At 47.7% G+C, this 15289-nt stretch overlaps 1 protein-coding gene across 3 annotated transcripts; it reads left to right on the top strand.

The window, feature by feature from the left end:
- Positions 1 to 322: 322 nt before the first annotated feature.
- Positions 323 to 15289, top strand: tmub1 (transmembrane and ubiquitin-like domain containing 1). 3 transcript variants are annotated; one of them, XM_061255932.1, is made up of 3 exons: positions 323 to 435; positions 8159 to 8785; positions 13921 to 15289. In XM_061255932.1, the coding sequence occupies exons 1-3, from the start codon at positions 410 to 412 to the stop codon at positions 14270 to 14272; spliced, it is 1005 nt and encodes a 334-aa protein (XP_061111916.1). In that variant the 5' UTR covers positions 323 to 409; the 3' UTR covers positions 14273 to 15289. The 3 variants fall into 3 exon arrangements, with proteins under 3 accessions (XP_061111916.1, XP_061111918.1, XP_061111917.1); XM_061255934.1 differs by lacking the exon at positions 323 to 435 and adding an exon at positions 481 to 860; XM_061255933.1 differs by lacking the exon at positions 323 to 435 and adding an exon at positions 1167 to 1320.

Raw genomic sequence — 15289 nt, 5'->3', positions numbered from 1 at the left:
GATAATTGCTTTTTTTTTTTATTCCCAGGGGAAATGAGTTTGTCACCAAGGACATAAAACCGAATTACCAAGTAGGGCATGCATAATCCCTCTGGGTGACAGTCGTAATGATAACACTAAAACCGAAAGATAATTTAAAATGGGTGAAGTGATCCTCAATCAACACCCACAGCCCGCTAAAATGTTGAATAAGGTACACAGAAAGATGACATGTTTCAAGCCCATTTTTTATATTGATCCTACATTCTCGTCAATGATGCGGCAACAATTACATGCTATTTTAATTTGTAACGTGATATTCAACTCACTCAATGAACTACATCTCCCAGACCCCAGTCATAGAAAGAATCAGTCACATCCGGTCGGACTCTCAGTCAGGAAGTGAGAAGTGGAGCGGAGTGAGAATTATATGCCATGCAGTCCAAAACATTACCAGTAAGTTAATATAAAAAAAATATGTAACTAGGTGGTTATGTACCGCGATTTCTGGGCCTGGTTAATCAGCACGTTTTTATATGTAAATTGTAGAGTGAGTCTTGGTCACTTTTTGTTGCGTTTGAAACATCTTGCTCGCTAGCCAGCTAATATTAGCTAACGCTAGCTTGCTATTTTGGGGACATATGGAAGTTGCTTTTAGTCTTTATTGAAATTTGTAGCTTGCCAGCGACAGCAACGGCTAACCGTTCTTAGCATGTTCGGTAGCTAGGGTCATTGTTATGTAACCGTTTCGCGATGTGCATTCACATCGGCGTTTCAGACAAATATAAATTAGCTAACTAGCTTTTCCTTCGTTGTACTTGAGATTGCTAGCTAAGTAGCTAATATGCCTTTCCTTCGCTTGGCGGCTGTTCATATTAAAGGTAATGCAATGATGATTCGTAAAACGCCTCTGAAAAAAACAGAATCATTATCAGCTGTATTGGTTGTTTGCCAGCAAAATTGAGCTAAGATATGGTTAACGTAAATGTTTTTTATTTTGTTTTTTAGATTTTAGTCTTTGCTGATTAGTCAGTTGCTCCACGGATCAGACGCAGTGACTGAACATTTGCATGTATTCATCCTTTATATTTTGTGAATGCACGTTAACGGGCATTGTACGCTGGAGAGATGGTTGGATTTAGTCGAGCCGTTTTCAGAATGGCAATTGTTAACTATAGTCACGTTGGTTGGAACTGTAAAGAAATGCTCGCATCCCATTGCTCCCAGTAAAGAGAAGGGGCCTGAACGCTATTTTGATGGTGTTGTGTAATTAGTCCAGATCCAACAGCACACTCTTGTCTACATGAAGCGGTAAAGTTCAAAACGTTGGTCGAAGACGAGGTAAACGACTAGCTGTATTTTGCTCTGGGGTGGTGTGTTTTCCTTATGGGCAGTGTTTAACCGAGCCTAATTGATAATTAAACTAACTAAAAAGTATGATTCATAGTGTAATCAACACAATACCCGCGAAACGTGCAACTTGGAGCACAAATCAAATGCAAAAATGCCGGTTTCTTCGGCGACTCTCTGTTCAAAGGTTGGGAAGATTTTTGCATGACTGGAGAAGATTAACTTGAAAGAATTTCTGCTGACCTAGATCCACGTCTGAAAAAGCTCCGTCTCCCGTAGCACCGTTTTGAGAGAAAACAAAGCCGCACACTGCTCTCCATGGGGCGAGTCTGGCACTGGGTACCGCCACCCTATGCTACCAACCAATCATCCTATAGGCCTCATGGAGTTCGCAGGCCTTATGTAGCAGCAGTAGCCTGCATTCATTACCGTTTATTATTCAAACCGCATTCCACGTTGAAAACTAGGCAGTATTTCATCTTTAGTTGGGCTGCCAAAATGAATGCTTCGGGCAATATAGTGAATATAAAAGTGCTGAGCGGTAAGTATGCTGTCTGTGCGACGTGGACGTATTGAGTTCCTAATTGTGTGATCCATTTGCAGATTATTGATTTGCACCGTCATATCTTGTGTTGGAATATGGGTATTCCCTTCAGGTACTGGCCCAGTACCGCCAGGCTTGTATGAGAAACACAGATTGAAATTGAAGGCACTTGGCTTGGGGGGGGAAAAGAAAAGAAAAGATTAATAAAGTGAAATACCATGTATGATTTAACACGCTTGCATGGAAATAGAAATTTAACTTAGTGAGTCCTAAGTGACTGAATATAAAATGTGTGCAATTTTATTGGCCCTTTTCACAAGGTTACTTTAAATGCTTGGCACATCCAAGCAGCTGCTAACTCTAGGATTTAGCTGGTCCTTTGTCATCAGGCTGCCCTGAAGGTGTATATATTTAAGGTCTGAACAGAAGCCTCCGCCCCGCGACTTGCATATGTGTCCTACTTTGTTTACCTGTGGAGGCTCTGTGGCGTCTATCCAGATCGCAATGCCAGAACGAGCACCTGAAACCGCTAGAACAGGTTAACGCCGGGCTTTTTTTTGTCACCCAACCAGAGCGGCCTTCCGGGAAACTGCAGGCTGGCGTTGGGCCCGCCTGTGGCTGAGTCCCGAGCCTTAAAAACTGGCGGGAAACCAAGGCGACCGTGGACAAACTGGCAGCCGGGGGGGGGGGGGGGGGGCGGCGGCCGTGTTTCCACCAGGGGGTTTTCAGGTCTTTTCAGCTGGGACAAACAGGTTAAGCCCCTGTTGTGTGACAATATCAAGGGCCTTGGCACCTGCCGACGGCCTCGTTTCCTGTGTAGAAAGCCCGTTGCTCGCCCAACCGTTGCTTCTTAAGAGGCCTCAGAAAGGGCCTAGAGTCTCTCTGTTCTTGTGTGGGAGAGCTAGCCCCACACAAGAACACATTTCTCGCCCACATTTCTCTGCTGTTTTTCCCTTTTTCACGAGTTTCAGCGAGCTGCCCCAATGGTTTTTTTTTTTTTCTGTGTCTGTTTTAGCAGCGTAGCCACGCCAATCTGGGCTTGTTTTATACCTCCTGCACATATGGAATCCTATAGCACCAGCTGTAAGGAGTTGAGCAAGCGTTACTGGTTTGAGGGGGAAGCGTGGCCTCACTGAACTGTAGTCAGAACTTCCATGACCTCAGAGAGGGAAACGTCTCTCTTTTTCCGAGGTGTTGTCCTTTAATGTGGTTCCATGTGTGAACATGGGCGAGTTCTCACCCCCAGCATTCACCATGGTTAATGTTCCATCAGTAAGCCTGATGGAACGGTAACAGCCACTGTGTTTCCTGGTTGCGGTGGGGTTGACCTGGCGACCTCTGAACTGAGAAATAACAGGTGGGGAAGCACTTCATTCTTTCCCCAGTTTTAGTCCCCCAGTTTGGTCCTCTCTCCGGAGGTTGTTAGGCTGTCTCATTGAGGGACCCTAATCTTCTTATGTGGGGTACACACTGACTCTCTTGTGCTGTGATGTTAATGAGCTGTGTGATGGTGTAATTCACCAGGGAAATCTGTACTGGTGGATTAGAACAGTTGTGCAGTGGATTAGCCCTCCTTCATAGGTAATCCCACCTACTGTAGTCATGCCCACAGCTGCGGGCTAGTCACCCCTCCCCCACATTATTGAAGGTACGATAGGTAAGATCTTCGTGTTAACATTGTGAGTAGACCATTTTAAATCCCTTCTTGTCATTGAAAAAGGCTCACTGACATCGCCTTCTGCCTGCGTTTATAGTCTTTAAATTCGGGTTTCAAAATATACAGTTGACGGACTGACATCAAAACATTGTATAGCTGCACAATAATTCAAGCTCATTGGTTGGAAATTGGTTCTAATTGCCACAGCTGATGAAGTGGGGGCGGGTTAAACATCAGAACTTTCACAGTGAAGTGGGAGGGGTAAACAGTGTTGTAGTTTAAGGGTGTTTGTTGCTGCAATTCCTCTCTTGGCTGTTAGAAGGCCAAAACTACGTATTGTACCTTTAATTCTTCCATGACATTTTTGAAAGATGCTTGCAACTTGAAAATGTTTTTGTGATTCAGCGAAATCGTAGCTGATAGATGAAGAAACTTCCCCCCTTTTTTTTTTTTTCACCCGCCATAATATTGTTCTGAATAGGACATAAAAACATTTTTTTGGTTTCACATTAAGTTTGGAACTTTCAGTAGCTGCACACAAGATTCATTCTGGGATTCCGCTAAATGATGTGGCAGCAGAAACTCCCCAAATTACATTCTGAACTGGGCAATAAGATGTGGGCTAGATGTGGGGCAAGGATTGAGGTTTGTAAGTGCATTCGTTGATAATAGCCTCCTATTGGCTTTCACCGCAAATGTAGTTGCAGGGTAAGGACACTTCTTGCACTGCCCACTAATTCCTGCTTCCATCTTGGCATCCTTTACATCTCAGGGGCTGCAACTCTGAGGTTGTGGGTTGAATTCCCTTGTGGGGCCACTACCGTTGTACCCTCGAGCCAGGAGCAGCTTCAGTAAAAAATGTCCGGATTTATAAATGGGTCCTATGTAAAAAGGTGTGCAAGTCTGTGGGGCGGCCTGTAGTGTAGTGGTTAAGGTACATGACTGGGACCTGCAAGGTTGGTGGTTTGATCCCCGGTGTAGCCACAATAACATCCGCACAGCCGTTGGGCCCTTGAGCAAGGCCCTTAACCCTGCGTTGCACCAGGGGAGGATTGTCTCCTGCTTAGTCTAATCAACTGTACGTCGCTCAGGATAAGAGCGTCTGCCAGATGCCATTAATGTAATGCTCTGGATAAGCGCATCTGCTAAATACATTTTTTAAATTTGATGCCATATGATGCCAACCAAAACTTTATTTATGCCATTTTATTGTTTCAGTAGCCTTTCAATCTGAATAAAGGCTGCCTATTTGCAGTGTAGGAGAGCACTAATGTGATTAAAATGGCCAGTTTTACCAGGCCTGGCTAACAGCCTGACCAGGGTGTTGGTGCCACATCACTAAGGCATTAGTGCAAGTGATTTCGCTAACCAAACTGATTGCTAAATTGGGACTTGTGAGCTGAAAGAAAGGGTCACTCATCTTTGAATATTAACGGGAAGCGGACTAAATTACCTTCTGTCAGCTGCTGTTAGAGAGGTGCTTTAATTAGACTGTTTTATCCGGGGTTTTTTTATTTTTTTAATATGTTGTGAATATGGGAATGCTATTTTTGATGCCTATCAAACAGACCTGAAATAAACACCTGGAATCACGACATGTTAAAACTAATTTAGTTGATGTCTCACATGAAAATTCTGAACAAAACCGTTCTACGGTTTACGATTCAAAGCTCTCAGACTTTGTGAATTTAGGCTACTGACCTATGATTTTGGCTTTATTGTAGCCACTCTATCACTCAATTGAAGTGCCTGGATGAAAGAACACGCAGTTTTGTTTTTCTGCTGCAGTTCTGCACAAGGACCTATAATTCATAACTTCTATTGGGGGTTTAAAAAAAAAAAAAAAGTCTTAGCAATAAATTAGCAAATGGACCCGCTACGTTGGCGAGATCTCTGCCCTTGCGCCCGTCTCGTTACCGCAACGCTAAGTGCACAGCCGTCACTAATGGACCGGAGGAAATGATAGCTTACCGTTTCCCTGTGTAAGAATCCTTATCGCACCGCGTTCGTCCGTCCGTAATTGCATTTCAGAGTTCAGGTTGCAGTCGGCGGCTGAGTGTTGCACTGTTGGTGTTGCCTGGAGACAAAATGGCACAACGCAGTCTCTGTCATCAGCTGCTCTTCTGCAGGCTGAACGCGACGCTTAGAGACGGAAACGGTTGAGATGTAAACCGCCGCGCTATATGTGGGCGGCCTTTTAAGGCAAATCAAAAGGCAGTTGTGCTTCATCCCTTTTCAGAAGCTCCAAAAATCTTTGGAGATGATTATAGGGGGTGCTGAGGCAAGACGCTCTGTGCTTCTCTGATCCAGCCTGTAATTTTTTAAGTGTTTTTTTTGCCAGAGCAGCACATTCTGTAAGAGGGACCAAATTTTCCACGGTTCACTTGACATAGTTATTTGTCTGTCATATAGACTCGTACCCTGGTCCCACAGGCTCGGGCTGATGTCTGCATACGTATATGCTCCGTACATCAGAACTTAATCGCGCCTCAGTTTGCACTCAGAATCAGTGTACCCGACTGGTGGAAGGATTTTGTGGTAAATGTGTTCTGGGCGGAATGTTCAGTAGTTCTCACTGCGGGTTGGTGTAAACTGCAAGAGGGGGACCTCTAACAAATCAAGCCTCAGCACTGAGGCGATGGCATTACAATACTGTATTAGTGTGCCCGCTGCAGCTGCCCTTTGTTATGTGTTGGATTAGCCTATGCCAGTGTTTATACTCATGGATATTAAACGCTGTTTTAAGAGAGCTACTTGGCAATATGAGCAGCATTGCAGCTTACATGCTGTACTAAAGCAGTTTAACAGTGTAGTGCATAAAGTAGAGTGATACACAACAATACACGTATGAAATTCTGAAACGCAGTAGGAATACGGGGCGGCCTGTGGCGTAGTGGTTAAGGTAAATGACTGGGACACGCAAGGTCGGTGGTTCTAATCCCAGTGTAGCCACAATAAGATCCGCACAGCCCTTGAGCAAGGCCCTTAACCCTGCATTGCTCCAGGGGAGGATTGTCTCCTACTTAGTCTAATCAACTGTTCGTTGCTCTGGATAAGAGCATCTGCCAAATGCAAATAATGAATACTGCTATAAGAATAAAGGGGTGGCCTGTAGCGTAGTGGTTACGGTACATGACTCGGACCCGCAAGCTCGGTGGTTCTAATCCCGGTGTAGCCATAAGATCCGCACAGCCGTTGGGCCCTTGAGCAAGGCCCTGAACCCTGCATTGCCCCAGGGGAGGATTCTCTCCTGCTTAGTCTAATCAAAAGAATTGCCTTGACGGCTGCATTAAGCTGCTGATTGGAGTGTGAAGTGTCCATGGGTAAGCATCTGCTGGTACACAGGCTGCTCGTGACGCTGGTCTGGAGATGCCAGAAGCCAGTTAGGAGGTGAAATTCACCCCCTCTCTCCTCCCTCCCTCATTTCCACTGGGTGCAGGGTGGTAATACCTGTGGAGCCTTGCTCCATGTGTGCAGATAGTATGCCAATGGCGGTTTGTCATGTCAAGTTTATATAAGCGTCGGTTCCGTGCGCACATCCTTCTTCTCCCTTATCTGATCGGACTAATGCAAACCAGTGAAAACCTTTCCCTGGTGTACTCTTAATGATGTTTACAGTATAGTGAGGGGAAATGTTTTGAAAGCAGAGATGTTCAGCTAGTTTGTGGAAATAGGGAGGCTGTAGTGTAGATCAAAACAGAAACTGTGCAGTTCACAAAAACCGGGGGTACTGTACTCCAACGCAGAAGTTGTAGAGCAGACCAAAAACAGGCTGTGGAGTAGACTAAAACCGAAACGGTAGAGTAGACCAAGACGGAGGTTTTAGAGTGGACCAGAACAGAGGCTCTAGAGTAGACCTTTCGGTTGGCAAGATGGTGAGGCGTGACAGCCTCCCCATGGTGTTTAGCCTATGTCCATATAGGGGTCCTAGCACAGGGTCCTAACACCGTACTCTCTCCCTGTGCTGAAGGTCCCTAACACAGGGTCCTAACACCATGCTCTCTCCCTGTGCTGAAGGTCCCTAACACAGGGTCCTAACACCATGCTCTCTCCTTGTGCTGAAGGTGCCTAACGCAGGGTCCTAACACCATGCTCTCTCCCTGTGCTGAAGGTCCCTAACACAGGGTCCTAACACCATGCTCTCTCCTTGTGCTGAAGGTGCCTAACGCAGGGTCCTAACACCATGCTCTCTCCCTGTGCTGAAGGTGCCTAACGCAGGGTCCTAACACCGTACTCTCTCCCTGTGCTGAAGGTGCCTAACACAGGGTCCTAACACCGTACTCTCTCCCTGTGCTGAAGGTCCCTAACACAGGGTCCTAACACCATGCTCTCTCCCTGTGCTGAAGGTCCCTAACACAGGGTCCTAGCACCATGCTCTCTCCCTGCGCTGAAGGTCCCTAACACAGGGTCCTAGCACCATGCTCTCTCCCTGCGCTGAAGGTCCCTAACACAGGGTCCTAACCCCGTGCTCTCTCCCTGTGCTGAAGGTGCCTAACACAGGGTCCTAACACCGTGCTCTCTCCCTGTGCTGAAGGTGCCTAACACAGGGTCCTAACCCCGTGCTCTCTCCCTGTGCTGAAGGTGCCTAACGCAGGGTCCTAACACCATGCTCTCTCCCTGTGCTGAAGGTGCCTAGCTGAACGTTGCCTTTGGTCCGGGACCGGCCCCAGGATGGCTCTGATCGAGGGCGTGGGGGACGAGGTGACCCTGCTCTTCGGGGTGGTGTTCCTGGCTCTGGTGCTGGTGCTGGCGTGGGCCTCCACCCACACGGCCGACCGCTCCGAGCACCTCTTCACCCCCGCCCCCGCCTCGCACAGGACCGCCTCCTCCTCCTCCTCCTCCTCCTCCCCGGAGAGCTCCGGGCCCGAGCCACCCTCCCCGGAGACCGCCCCGACGCCCGGGGGCCTGGGGGAGGAGGGGAAGCAGGACGAGCCCCCCCGGGAGGCGGGGGCCGAGGGGCGGGAGGAGGCGGAAGCAGGGGCGGAGGTGCAGGGTAGCGCCCCGTCGGACGGGGGGCTCGGGTCGGACGGGGGGCTCGGGACGGACGGGGGGTTCGGGACGGACGGGCTGCGACACAGGGAGACCGCGGGCGCCGCCCAGACCGGCGCCGGTCCCGCCCAGCCGCCGCCGGACAGCGCCGAAAGTGCCCCCGCGGACGACGCCCAGAGGAACATGGTCCTCCGTCTGAAGTTCCTCAACGACACCGAGAGGGTGGCCCAGGTCAAGCCAGAGGACACCATCGGCTACATCAAACGGTAAGGCCGCCCGGAGATGGGCCGGACCACCGCTGTCACAGCGGTCAATCAGTCTGTCAAACCTCTCAGTTTGCGGCTCTTCATGCCCTATCCATGGGGCCTGCAACATATCCTGCAGTTGGGAAAACCCCGCAGATCTGCGTAGCGATTGCCGGGACGGGCCCTGGAATCTGCATAGTGCTTTGCATACCACGTGCCTGAGGTTACCTGACCTCGGCCAGGCCAGGCGAGGATGGAGTCACTTGCTTATCGGATTCCCTCGAATCGATAACGTGCGTGTCATGAATGTTACCCTTTGTGTATTTAAGCCGTGAGCCTGCTGTTCACCTGGCCCTCGAGGCAAACTGGTGAGGAGGGTTCAGGCTGTCACACATTCAGTCCGGTCATATAGCTGAAGGATGTGCTTGTTTGTTCTGTTGATACACACTTACCAAGCACTTTACTAGGTATTTATTAGACTTGTTTTGTAGACTTCTATTGCTGTAGCCTATCCACTTAGCATTATGAGGCGTTGTGTGTTCAGAGATGCTCTTGTGTATACCTCTGTTGTAATGGGTGGTCATTTGGTTGGCATTTTATATAACGCCTTTATCCAAAGCGCTGTACAATTGATGCTTCTCATTAACCCATTCACACACCGACAGCGATTGGCTGCCATGCAAGGTGCCAACCAGCTCGTCAGGAGCATTTTGGGGGTTAGGTGTCTTGCTCAAGAACACTTCAACACACCCAGGGCGGGATCGAACCGGCAACCGTCCGACTGCCAGACGACTGCTCTTACCACCTGAGCCATTGTCGACCCACTATTTGCATTACTGTCACCTTCCTGTCTGCTTTGACCAGTCTGGCCATTCTCCTCTGACATCTATCATTAGCAAGGCGTTTCTGTCTGTAGAACTGCTACTCACTGGATTTTTTTGTTTGTTTTTTTGCACCATTCTTTGCAAACTCTTGAGACTAGTGTACATGAAAATCTCAGGAGATCAGCAGTTTCTGAGATACTCAAACCACCCTGTCTGTCACCAACAATCAGACCATGGTCAAAATCACTTGGATCACATTTTTTCCCCATTCTGATGGTTGATGTGAACATTAACCGAAGCTCCTCACCCGTATCTACATGATTGTATGCATTGCACTGCTGCCACGCAATTGGCTGATTAGATAATTGCATGGATAAATAGGTATACTACTAGGTATACTAATAGTAAAAACGTATGGCTGGAAACCTACTGGAGTGGACTGTAGTGAACATCATGTCTTGAAATAGGCCTGCTGTGCTATACTGTAAGTACTATGCTAGTCCTCAAATTACTGCTCTGCTGGAGTTGAACACTGTTTACCTCTTTCTCTGTCACACACACATACAGAATGATACTCAAGCTTGACAGCAGATACTTTGCACGTTTAAGCTCAAGGCCAGTGGGATTCACCAAACTCGAGTAATTTTGATACCCCAGACACGCGTGCCTGTGCGAACGTGTCCGGAGTGAGAACCCGATCGGGGCTTCAGGGGTAGAGGCACTAAAGCTTTCAATGCTGGGGTAAATATTTCAATGTTGCACGTGTACGGCGCATTACTGGCAGGATTTGGGCTCTTAAGTGCTAATCTTGCTCGGCACTCAGATTTTGGCAGAAGAAGCACGGTGCCCGCCCTCCCTCCCTCTATACCCCTTTCATGTTGTACAGTCGCCGCCAAAGGCGTTAGTTTTTAGATGTGTAAAGAAAAACCTCCGAACAGCCACCAAACTCCACTTAACATTTCAAAAGGCATGCGTTGCTGAGGATTTCTCTTCTTGGATTTCTGTGACTTCCTTGAACAAGGCTGTGCAATACTGCGTGTCAAACTCTTTCATATTATCGAGGATGTCACAGCACTGGATTGTACGACATTTATATAAGTGAGAGGCAAAACATAAAAGTGCAAATTGGAAATTGTTTATCTTTAAAAAAAAAAATTGTTTTGGATAAATCGTTCTATGTTCTTGCTCCATTATTACATTGTAAGTTGGCATTCTGGGCATTTAAAAGTTTGTGACTGTTGAGAGTGGGAGAGGTCTCTTTCTGAGGTCACCAGTTCTTACAAGAAAAGTAATAATATCCACTAATTTCATTATTCATTATTTATTAATTTCATATTCAGCACCATGTGTATTGTAATGAGTGAACTGCATAAGGCTTATGCGAATGCAATAGACGATGGTAGTGAATGATGGTAGGGAGACAGGATTTAAATGGGGATATAGGGAATTGGGCCTCTTAACGCCTGTATGCTTCCTGGCATGGAGTCTCGTGGTTTCTGGAATACCGAGAGTGGATTACATCATCCCTTTTCCAGGATGAAGTCAGTAAAATCATGCTTAGGTGATGGAAGTTGAAAAGCACTTTTGGGGGCGTGGTTCCAGAAAATCCCATCAGTGCTTTGATTGGGTACCGACTGAGCAGGCAGTGGCTTGTGGGTAATACCGCAGTGTCGTGCCTCCGTCCTTTCTGAACGTCATCACGCCTGGTAAAATGAATCTGGTCAGTAAATTATTTTCTTTGTTATTATTGACTTCAACAGGGTCCATTAATTAAAGAAATTTTATTGGAATAGCGCTTTTCGCAAAGACGCAGAGTCACAGAAGGGGAATGCAGGGGGGAAACGCCAGACCTGAGCCTGAGCCCAAGCCCACAACTCCCAGGTTATTAGTCCTTCTTCTGTGACCTCTGCTTTCCTTGGTGGCACGATTGCACTTTCTGACTCTGCCGTGGCAATGATTGCATCACTGCTGTAAGAGGAGTCGGGTCCTGACTCCTGGGCCTGGCGATGGAGGGTGTTCGGCTGGAGCGCCAGGGGAGGTGATGAACCTGCCCCGTGGTGCCTGATCTGGGCGTCTTACACCCCCACGGGAGGAGCCTCCGTGAGACAGTCACGCATGTCACATGGTCTCCATGGCTACCATTTGGGGTGGCAGGTTTCCAGCAGTGCAATGCATACAATCATGCAGATACGGGTGAGGAGCTTCAGTTAATGTTCACATCAACCATCAGAATGGGGGAAAAAATGTGATCCAAGTGATTTTGATGGTCTGATTGTTGGTGACAGACAGGGCGGTTTGAGTATCTCAGAAACTGCTGATCTCCTGAGATTTTCAGGTACACTAGTCTCAAGAGTTTTTTGTTTTTTTTAAGCTCATTTCCTGCTCTTTTTGAGAGTCGTTGCTCACAGTGTCTCTCCCCCCCTATATCTAATGTCTCCCCATGTGCCGATTTTAGTTACTGAGTAATATATCAAAAAATGTTCTGGACAATCGAGAACGGTTTGCGTCACTGCTGAGTCACTCTGTCGCACACGCTTAGTGGAGGAACCGCACTCTCTGTGGGCTTCATGCCCATGTAAGGACTTCCCCCTTTCCCTACTGCGCCGTCTACGGCCCCCAGAATTGCCCAACATGGCGGTGCCCGGAAACCTCACTTCCACTGCTTCAAAACCGCTCTTCCCCAGCCAGCCCGTGGACCATCAGCCTTTGGTCCATATTTCCTCTACACTTTGAGTGAAATGAGGCTTCTCCGTTCCCAGTGAAGGGTGGTCAGTGCTGGGAGTGTGGGGAGGCGCTGGCCCCAGCACTGAGTCTCCAGAATGATTCAGCAGCTTCTGGTTAATACATTTCCTCAATCGCTGTCCCGCTCTGACGCGTACAGGCCTCTCCTGCCCCTTGCACGCGCTCAGTTCAGCCGCCCCAGAACTTTGACCGGGTCGGGTCGCTGCGCTTCGTGATTCTGCCGCAGCTGCCGCCACAGTGCAGCTTTCTTTTAACAAGTAATGGTATAAAATGGAGTCTGCCACGGCCCACTCGTTATCCCTGTGGTTTTCCCACCGCCGAAATCGATTTCCCCATTACAGTTTTGGAAACTGCAGGCTCCACACTCAGCCGACTCGTGTACCCAGCTTGGGTGGCTTCGTATGGGGTTCTGCAGAAGAACGCCGCTTCTGACAAAGCATTTTGAGAATGAATTTACCCCATTTAACAACAGCCCAATTCTAAGCACGCTGCACGTTAACACTACTTGAATTGGCAGCAGGTTTTGCGAAGTGCCTTCGGCTCTTTAGTGACCCTTTTTTTTGTGAATTTATCTGGCTTGCAACAAAGCCTCGACTCGAGGCTTAGTCCCGCATTCTCTGTGTTCTCCGTCGTAGCTCCGTGTTTCTCTTCTAAATGTTAGCTTGCTCGCCAATTCCGTCGTCAGGATAGTTGGTAGATTGTGACTAATGTGAAGCACACTGAAGAGTAGCTTCATAAAACATTAAAATAATAATAATTATGCTGAATGTGTTCTATTCAGTGTGTTGGCTAACACTAACTACCAAGATTATGAAAATGAATGAAGGTCAATTCATGATGATAATTTTTGATGGCTAGTGAGGCTTTAGTTGGCTACCTTGGCTAAAGCAAAGTTAGGGAACCTGTTATTATCTTGAGTGCTTTTATTAATAATTAATGCTTTATGATTTTACTGGCTACTTATCTAATGTACACTCAGTGATCACTTTATTAGGTAGACCTATACACCAGCTTCTTAATGTAAATATTTAATCCAATCATGTGGCAGCAACTAAATGCATAAATGCATGCAGACGTGGTCAAGAGGTTCAGCTGTTTTTCAGACCAAATATTAGAACGAGGAAGAAATGTGGTCTAAGTTAATTTCACCATGGAATGATTGTTGGTGCCAGATGGTTTGAGTATCTCAAACTGCTGATCTCCTGGGATTTTCAAGCGCAACAGTCTCCAGAATTTGCAAATAACCACACATTACAACAGTGATATGCAGAAGAGCATCTCTGAACACAATGCGTCAAACATCTGGATAGGCTACGGCAGAACACTTCAGTGTATAATAGTGGAGACAATTGCAGAATCAGTCAAATGCAATGCATTCCCTATAAGATTTGCTGAGCTTTCATGCTGTTAAGTCGGTTTGCACCAACCATTGGTTGTGTTATGAGTTTCGCCTGTGCGTAGTACAGTAAACGAGGCCCTGAACGTACACCGGTATTAACGTACGAGTAGTGCTGTCGTAGCTAAAGTTATTGATCCCACCTGTTTTTTTGTCTTTTTGTGTGTTTCCCGTCACCCCGCCCCCCCGCGCAGGACGTACTTCACGGGGCAGGAGCACCAGGTGCGGCTGATCTACCAGGGCCAGCTGCTGCGGGACGACGCCCAGACGCTGGCCTCGCTCAACCTGGCGGACAACTGCGTCCTGCACTGCCACATCTCGCAGCACGCCACGCCCCAGGTGCCCGCGGGCGCCCGAGCCGCCGACCAGGTGCACGTGGCGCTGAACGTGGGCAGCCTGATGGTGCCCTTCTTCCTGCTCATGCTGGCCGTGCTCTGGTACTTCCAGATCCAGTACCGCCAGTTCTTCACCGCCACTGCCACCGCCTCCCTGGTGGGCCTCACCATCTTCTTCAGCTTCGTGGCGTTCGGCCTCTACCGCCGATAAGGGGGGGGGGGAGGGCCCACGCAAACACACACGCACACACACACATACAGAACATAAACACGCATACAGAACATAAACACACACACATACAGAACATGAACACACAACACACACGCAGAACATAAACACGCGCGCAGAACATAAACACACACACACACACACACACACACACACTCGCGCGCGCGTGCAGAACATAAACACACACAGATACACGCACGCGCGCGCAGAACACACACACATACACACACAGACATACACACACACACACACGCGCGTGCGCATAGAAAATACACAGAGACGCACGCATACATACGTCGAACACAGGCGCACAGGGCACAGCAGTGGACATAGCAGTGCGCACACACAAGACAACCATGTACATGCGCGCGTGCACACACACACACACACACACACACACACACACACACACACACACACACACACACACACACACAATGGAAGACACATCCTCCCTCCATATTACTCAGCACCGGCCTCTGTTGCATTCTGGGAAGGATCAGCCTTCAGTGACTGTAAAAGGTGAAGTCAAAGGGGGGGGGGGTGGTAAAGTAATCTCAGAAGCAAGATATTTTCTTTATTTTTTTGGTTTATTTGTATTTTTTATTCACAGGGTGTGTTGTTTTCATCAGAAAATGCGTCCCTGTAGAAAATGTCACGCAGATGGATATGTGCTATATAATTTTTTTTTTTTTTCAATGTATAAGATATACAAATGTATAAGAATAATTGGTGGACTCCTCCTGCCTGTCCTACTTTTTATTTTTTATTTTTCTTGTGTATGGGTACGCAAGCAGACAGGGGCGTGGTTTATCGCCCCGGGGCATAGTCTCCGGGAACTCTCGCCCCCTCTACGGGCAGGGCCAGACGTTTCGCTCTCCGTTCTCCTCAGTGGAGGAGGAACTACTGCTGTTGTATGTCTTGGACTTGAAGCATAGACTGTAAAATACGGCTTTTAAAAACAAAGGAAAAAAATCTATTAAATCATTCTTTTATTTA

Source organism: Conger conger, chromosome 9 (assembly GCF_963514075.1).
Source record: "Conger conger chromosome 9, fConCon1.1, whole genome shotgun sequence".
Taxonomy (NCBI): domain Eukaryota; kingdom Metazoa; phylum Chordata; class Actinopteri; order Anguilliformes; family Congridae; genus Conger; species Conger conger.
Note: the sequence above shows the minus strand (reverse complement) of the source record. Positions and strands in the feature narration are given on the sequence as shown.

What these genes read in the sequence shown, in the direction of transcription:
- tmub1 (XM_061255932.1), top strand. Translation starts at nt 410, where the DNA reads ATGCCATGCAGTCCAAAACATTACCA. An exon ending in TGCAGTCCAAAACATTACCA is followed by an intron (nt 436 to 8,158) that starts GTAAGTTAATAT and finishes CCTGTGCTGAAG; the next exon opens with GTGCCTAGCTGAACGTTGCC. An exon ending in ACCATCGGCTACATCAAACG is followed by an intron (nt 8,786 to 13,920) that starts GTAAGGCCGCCC and finishes CCCCCCGCGCAG; the next exon opens with GACGTACTTCACGGGGCAGG.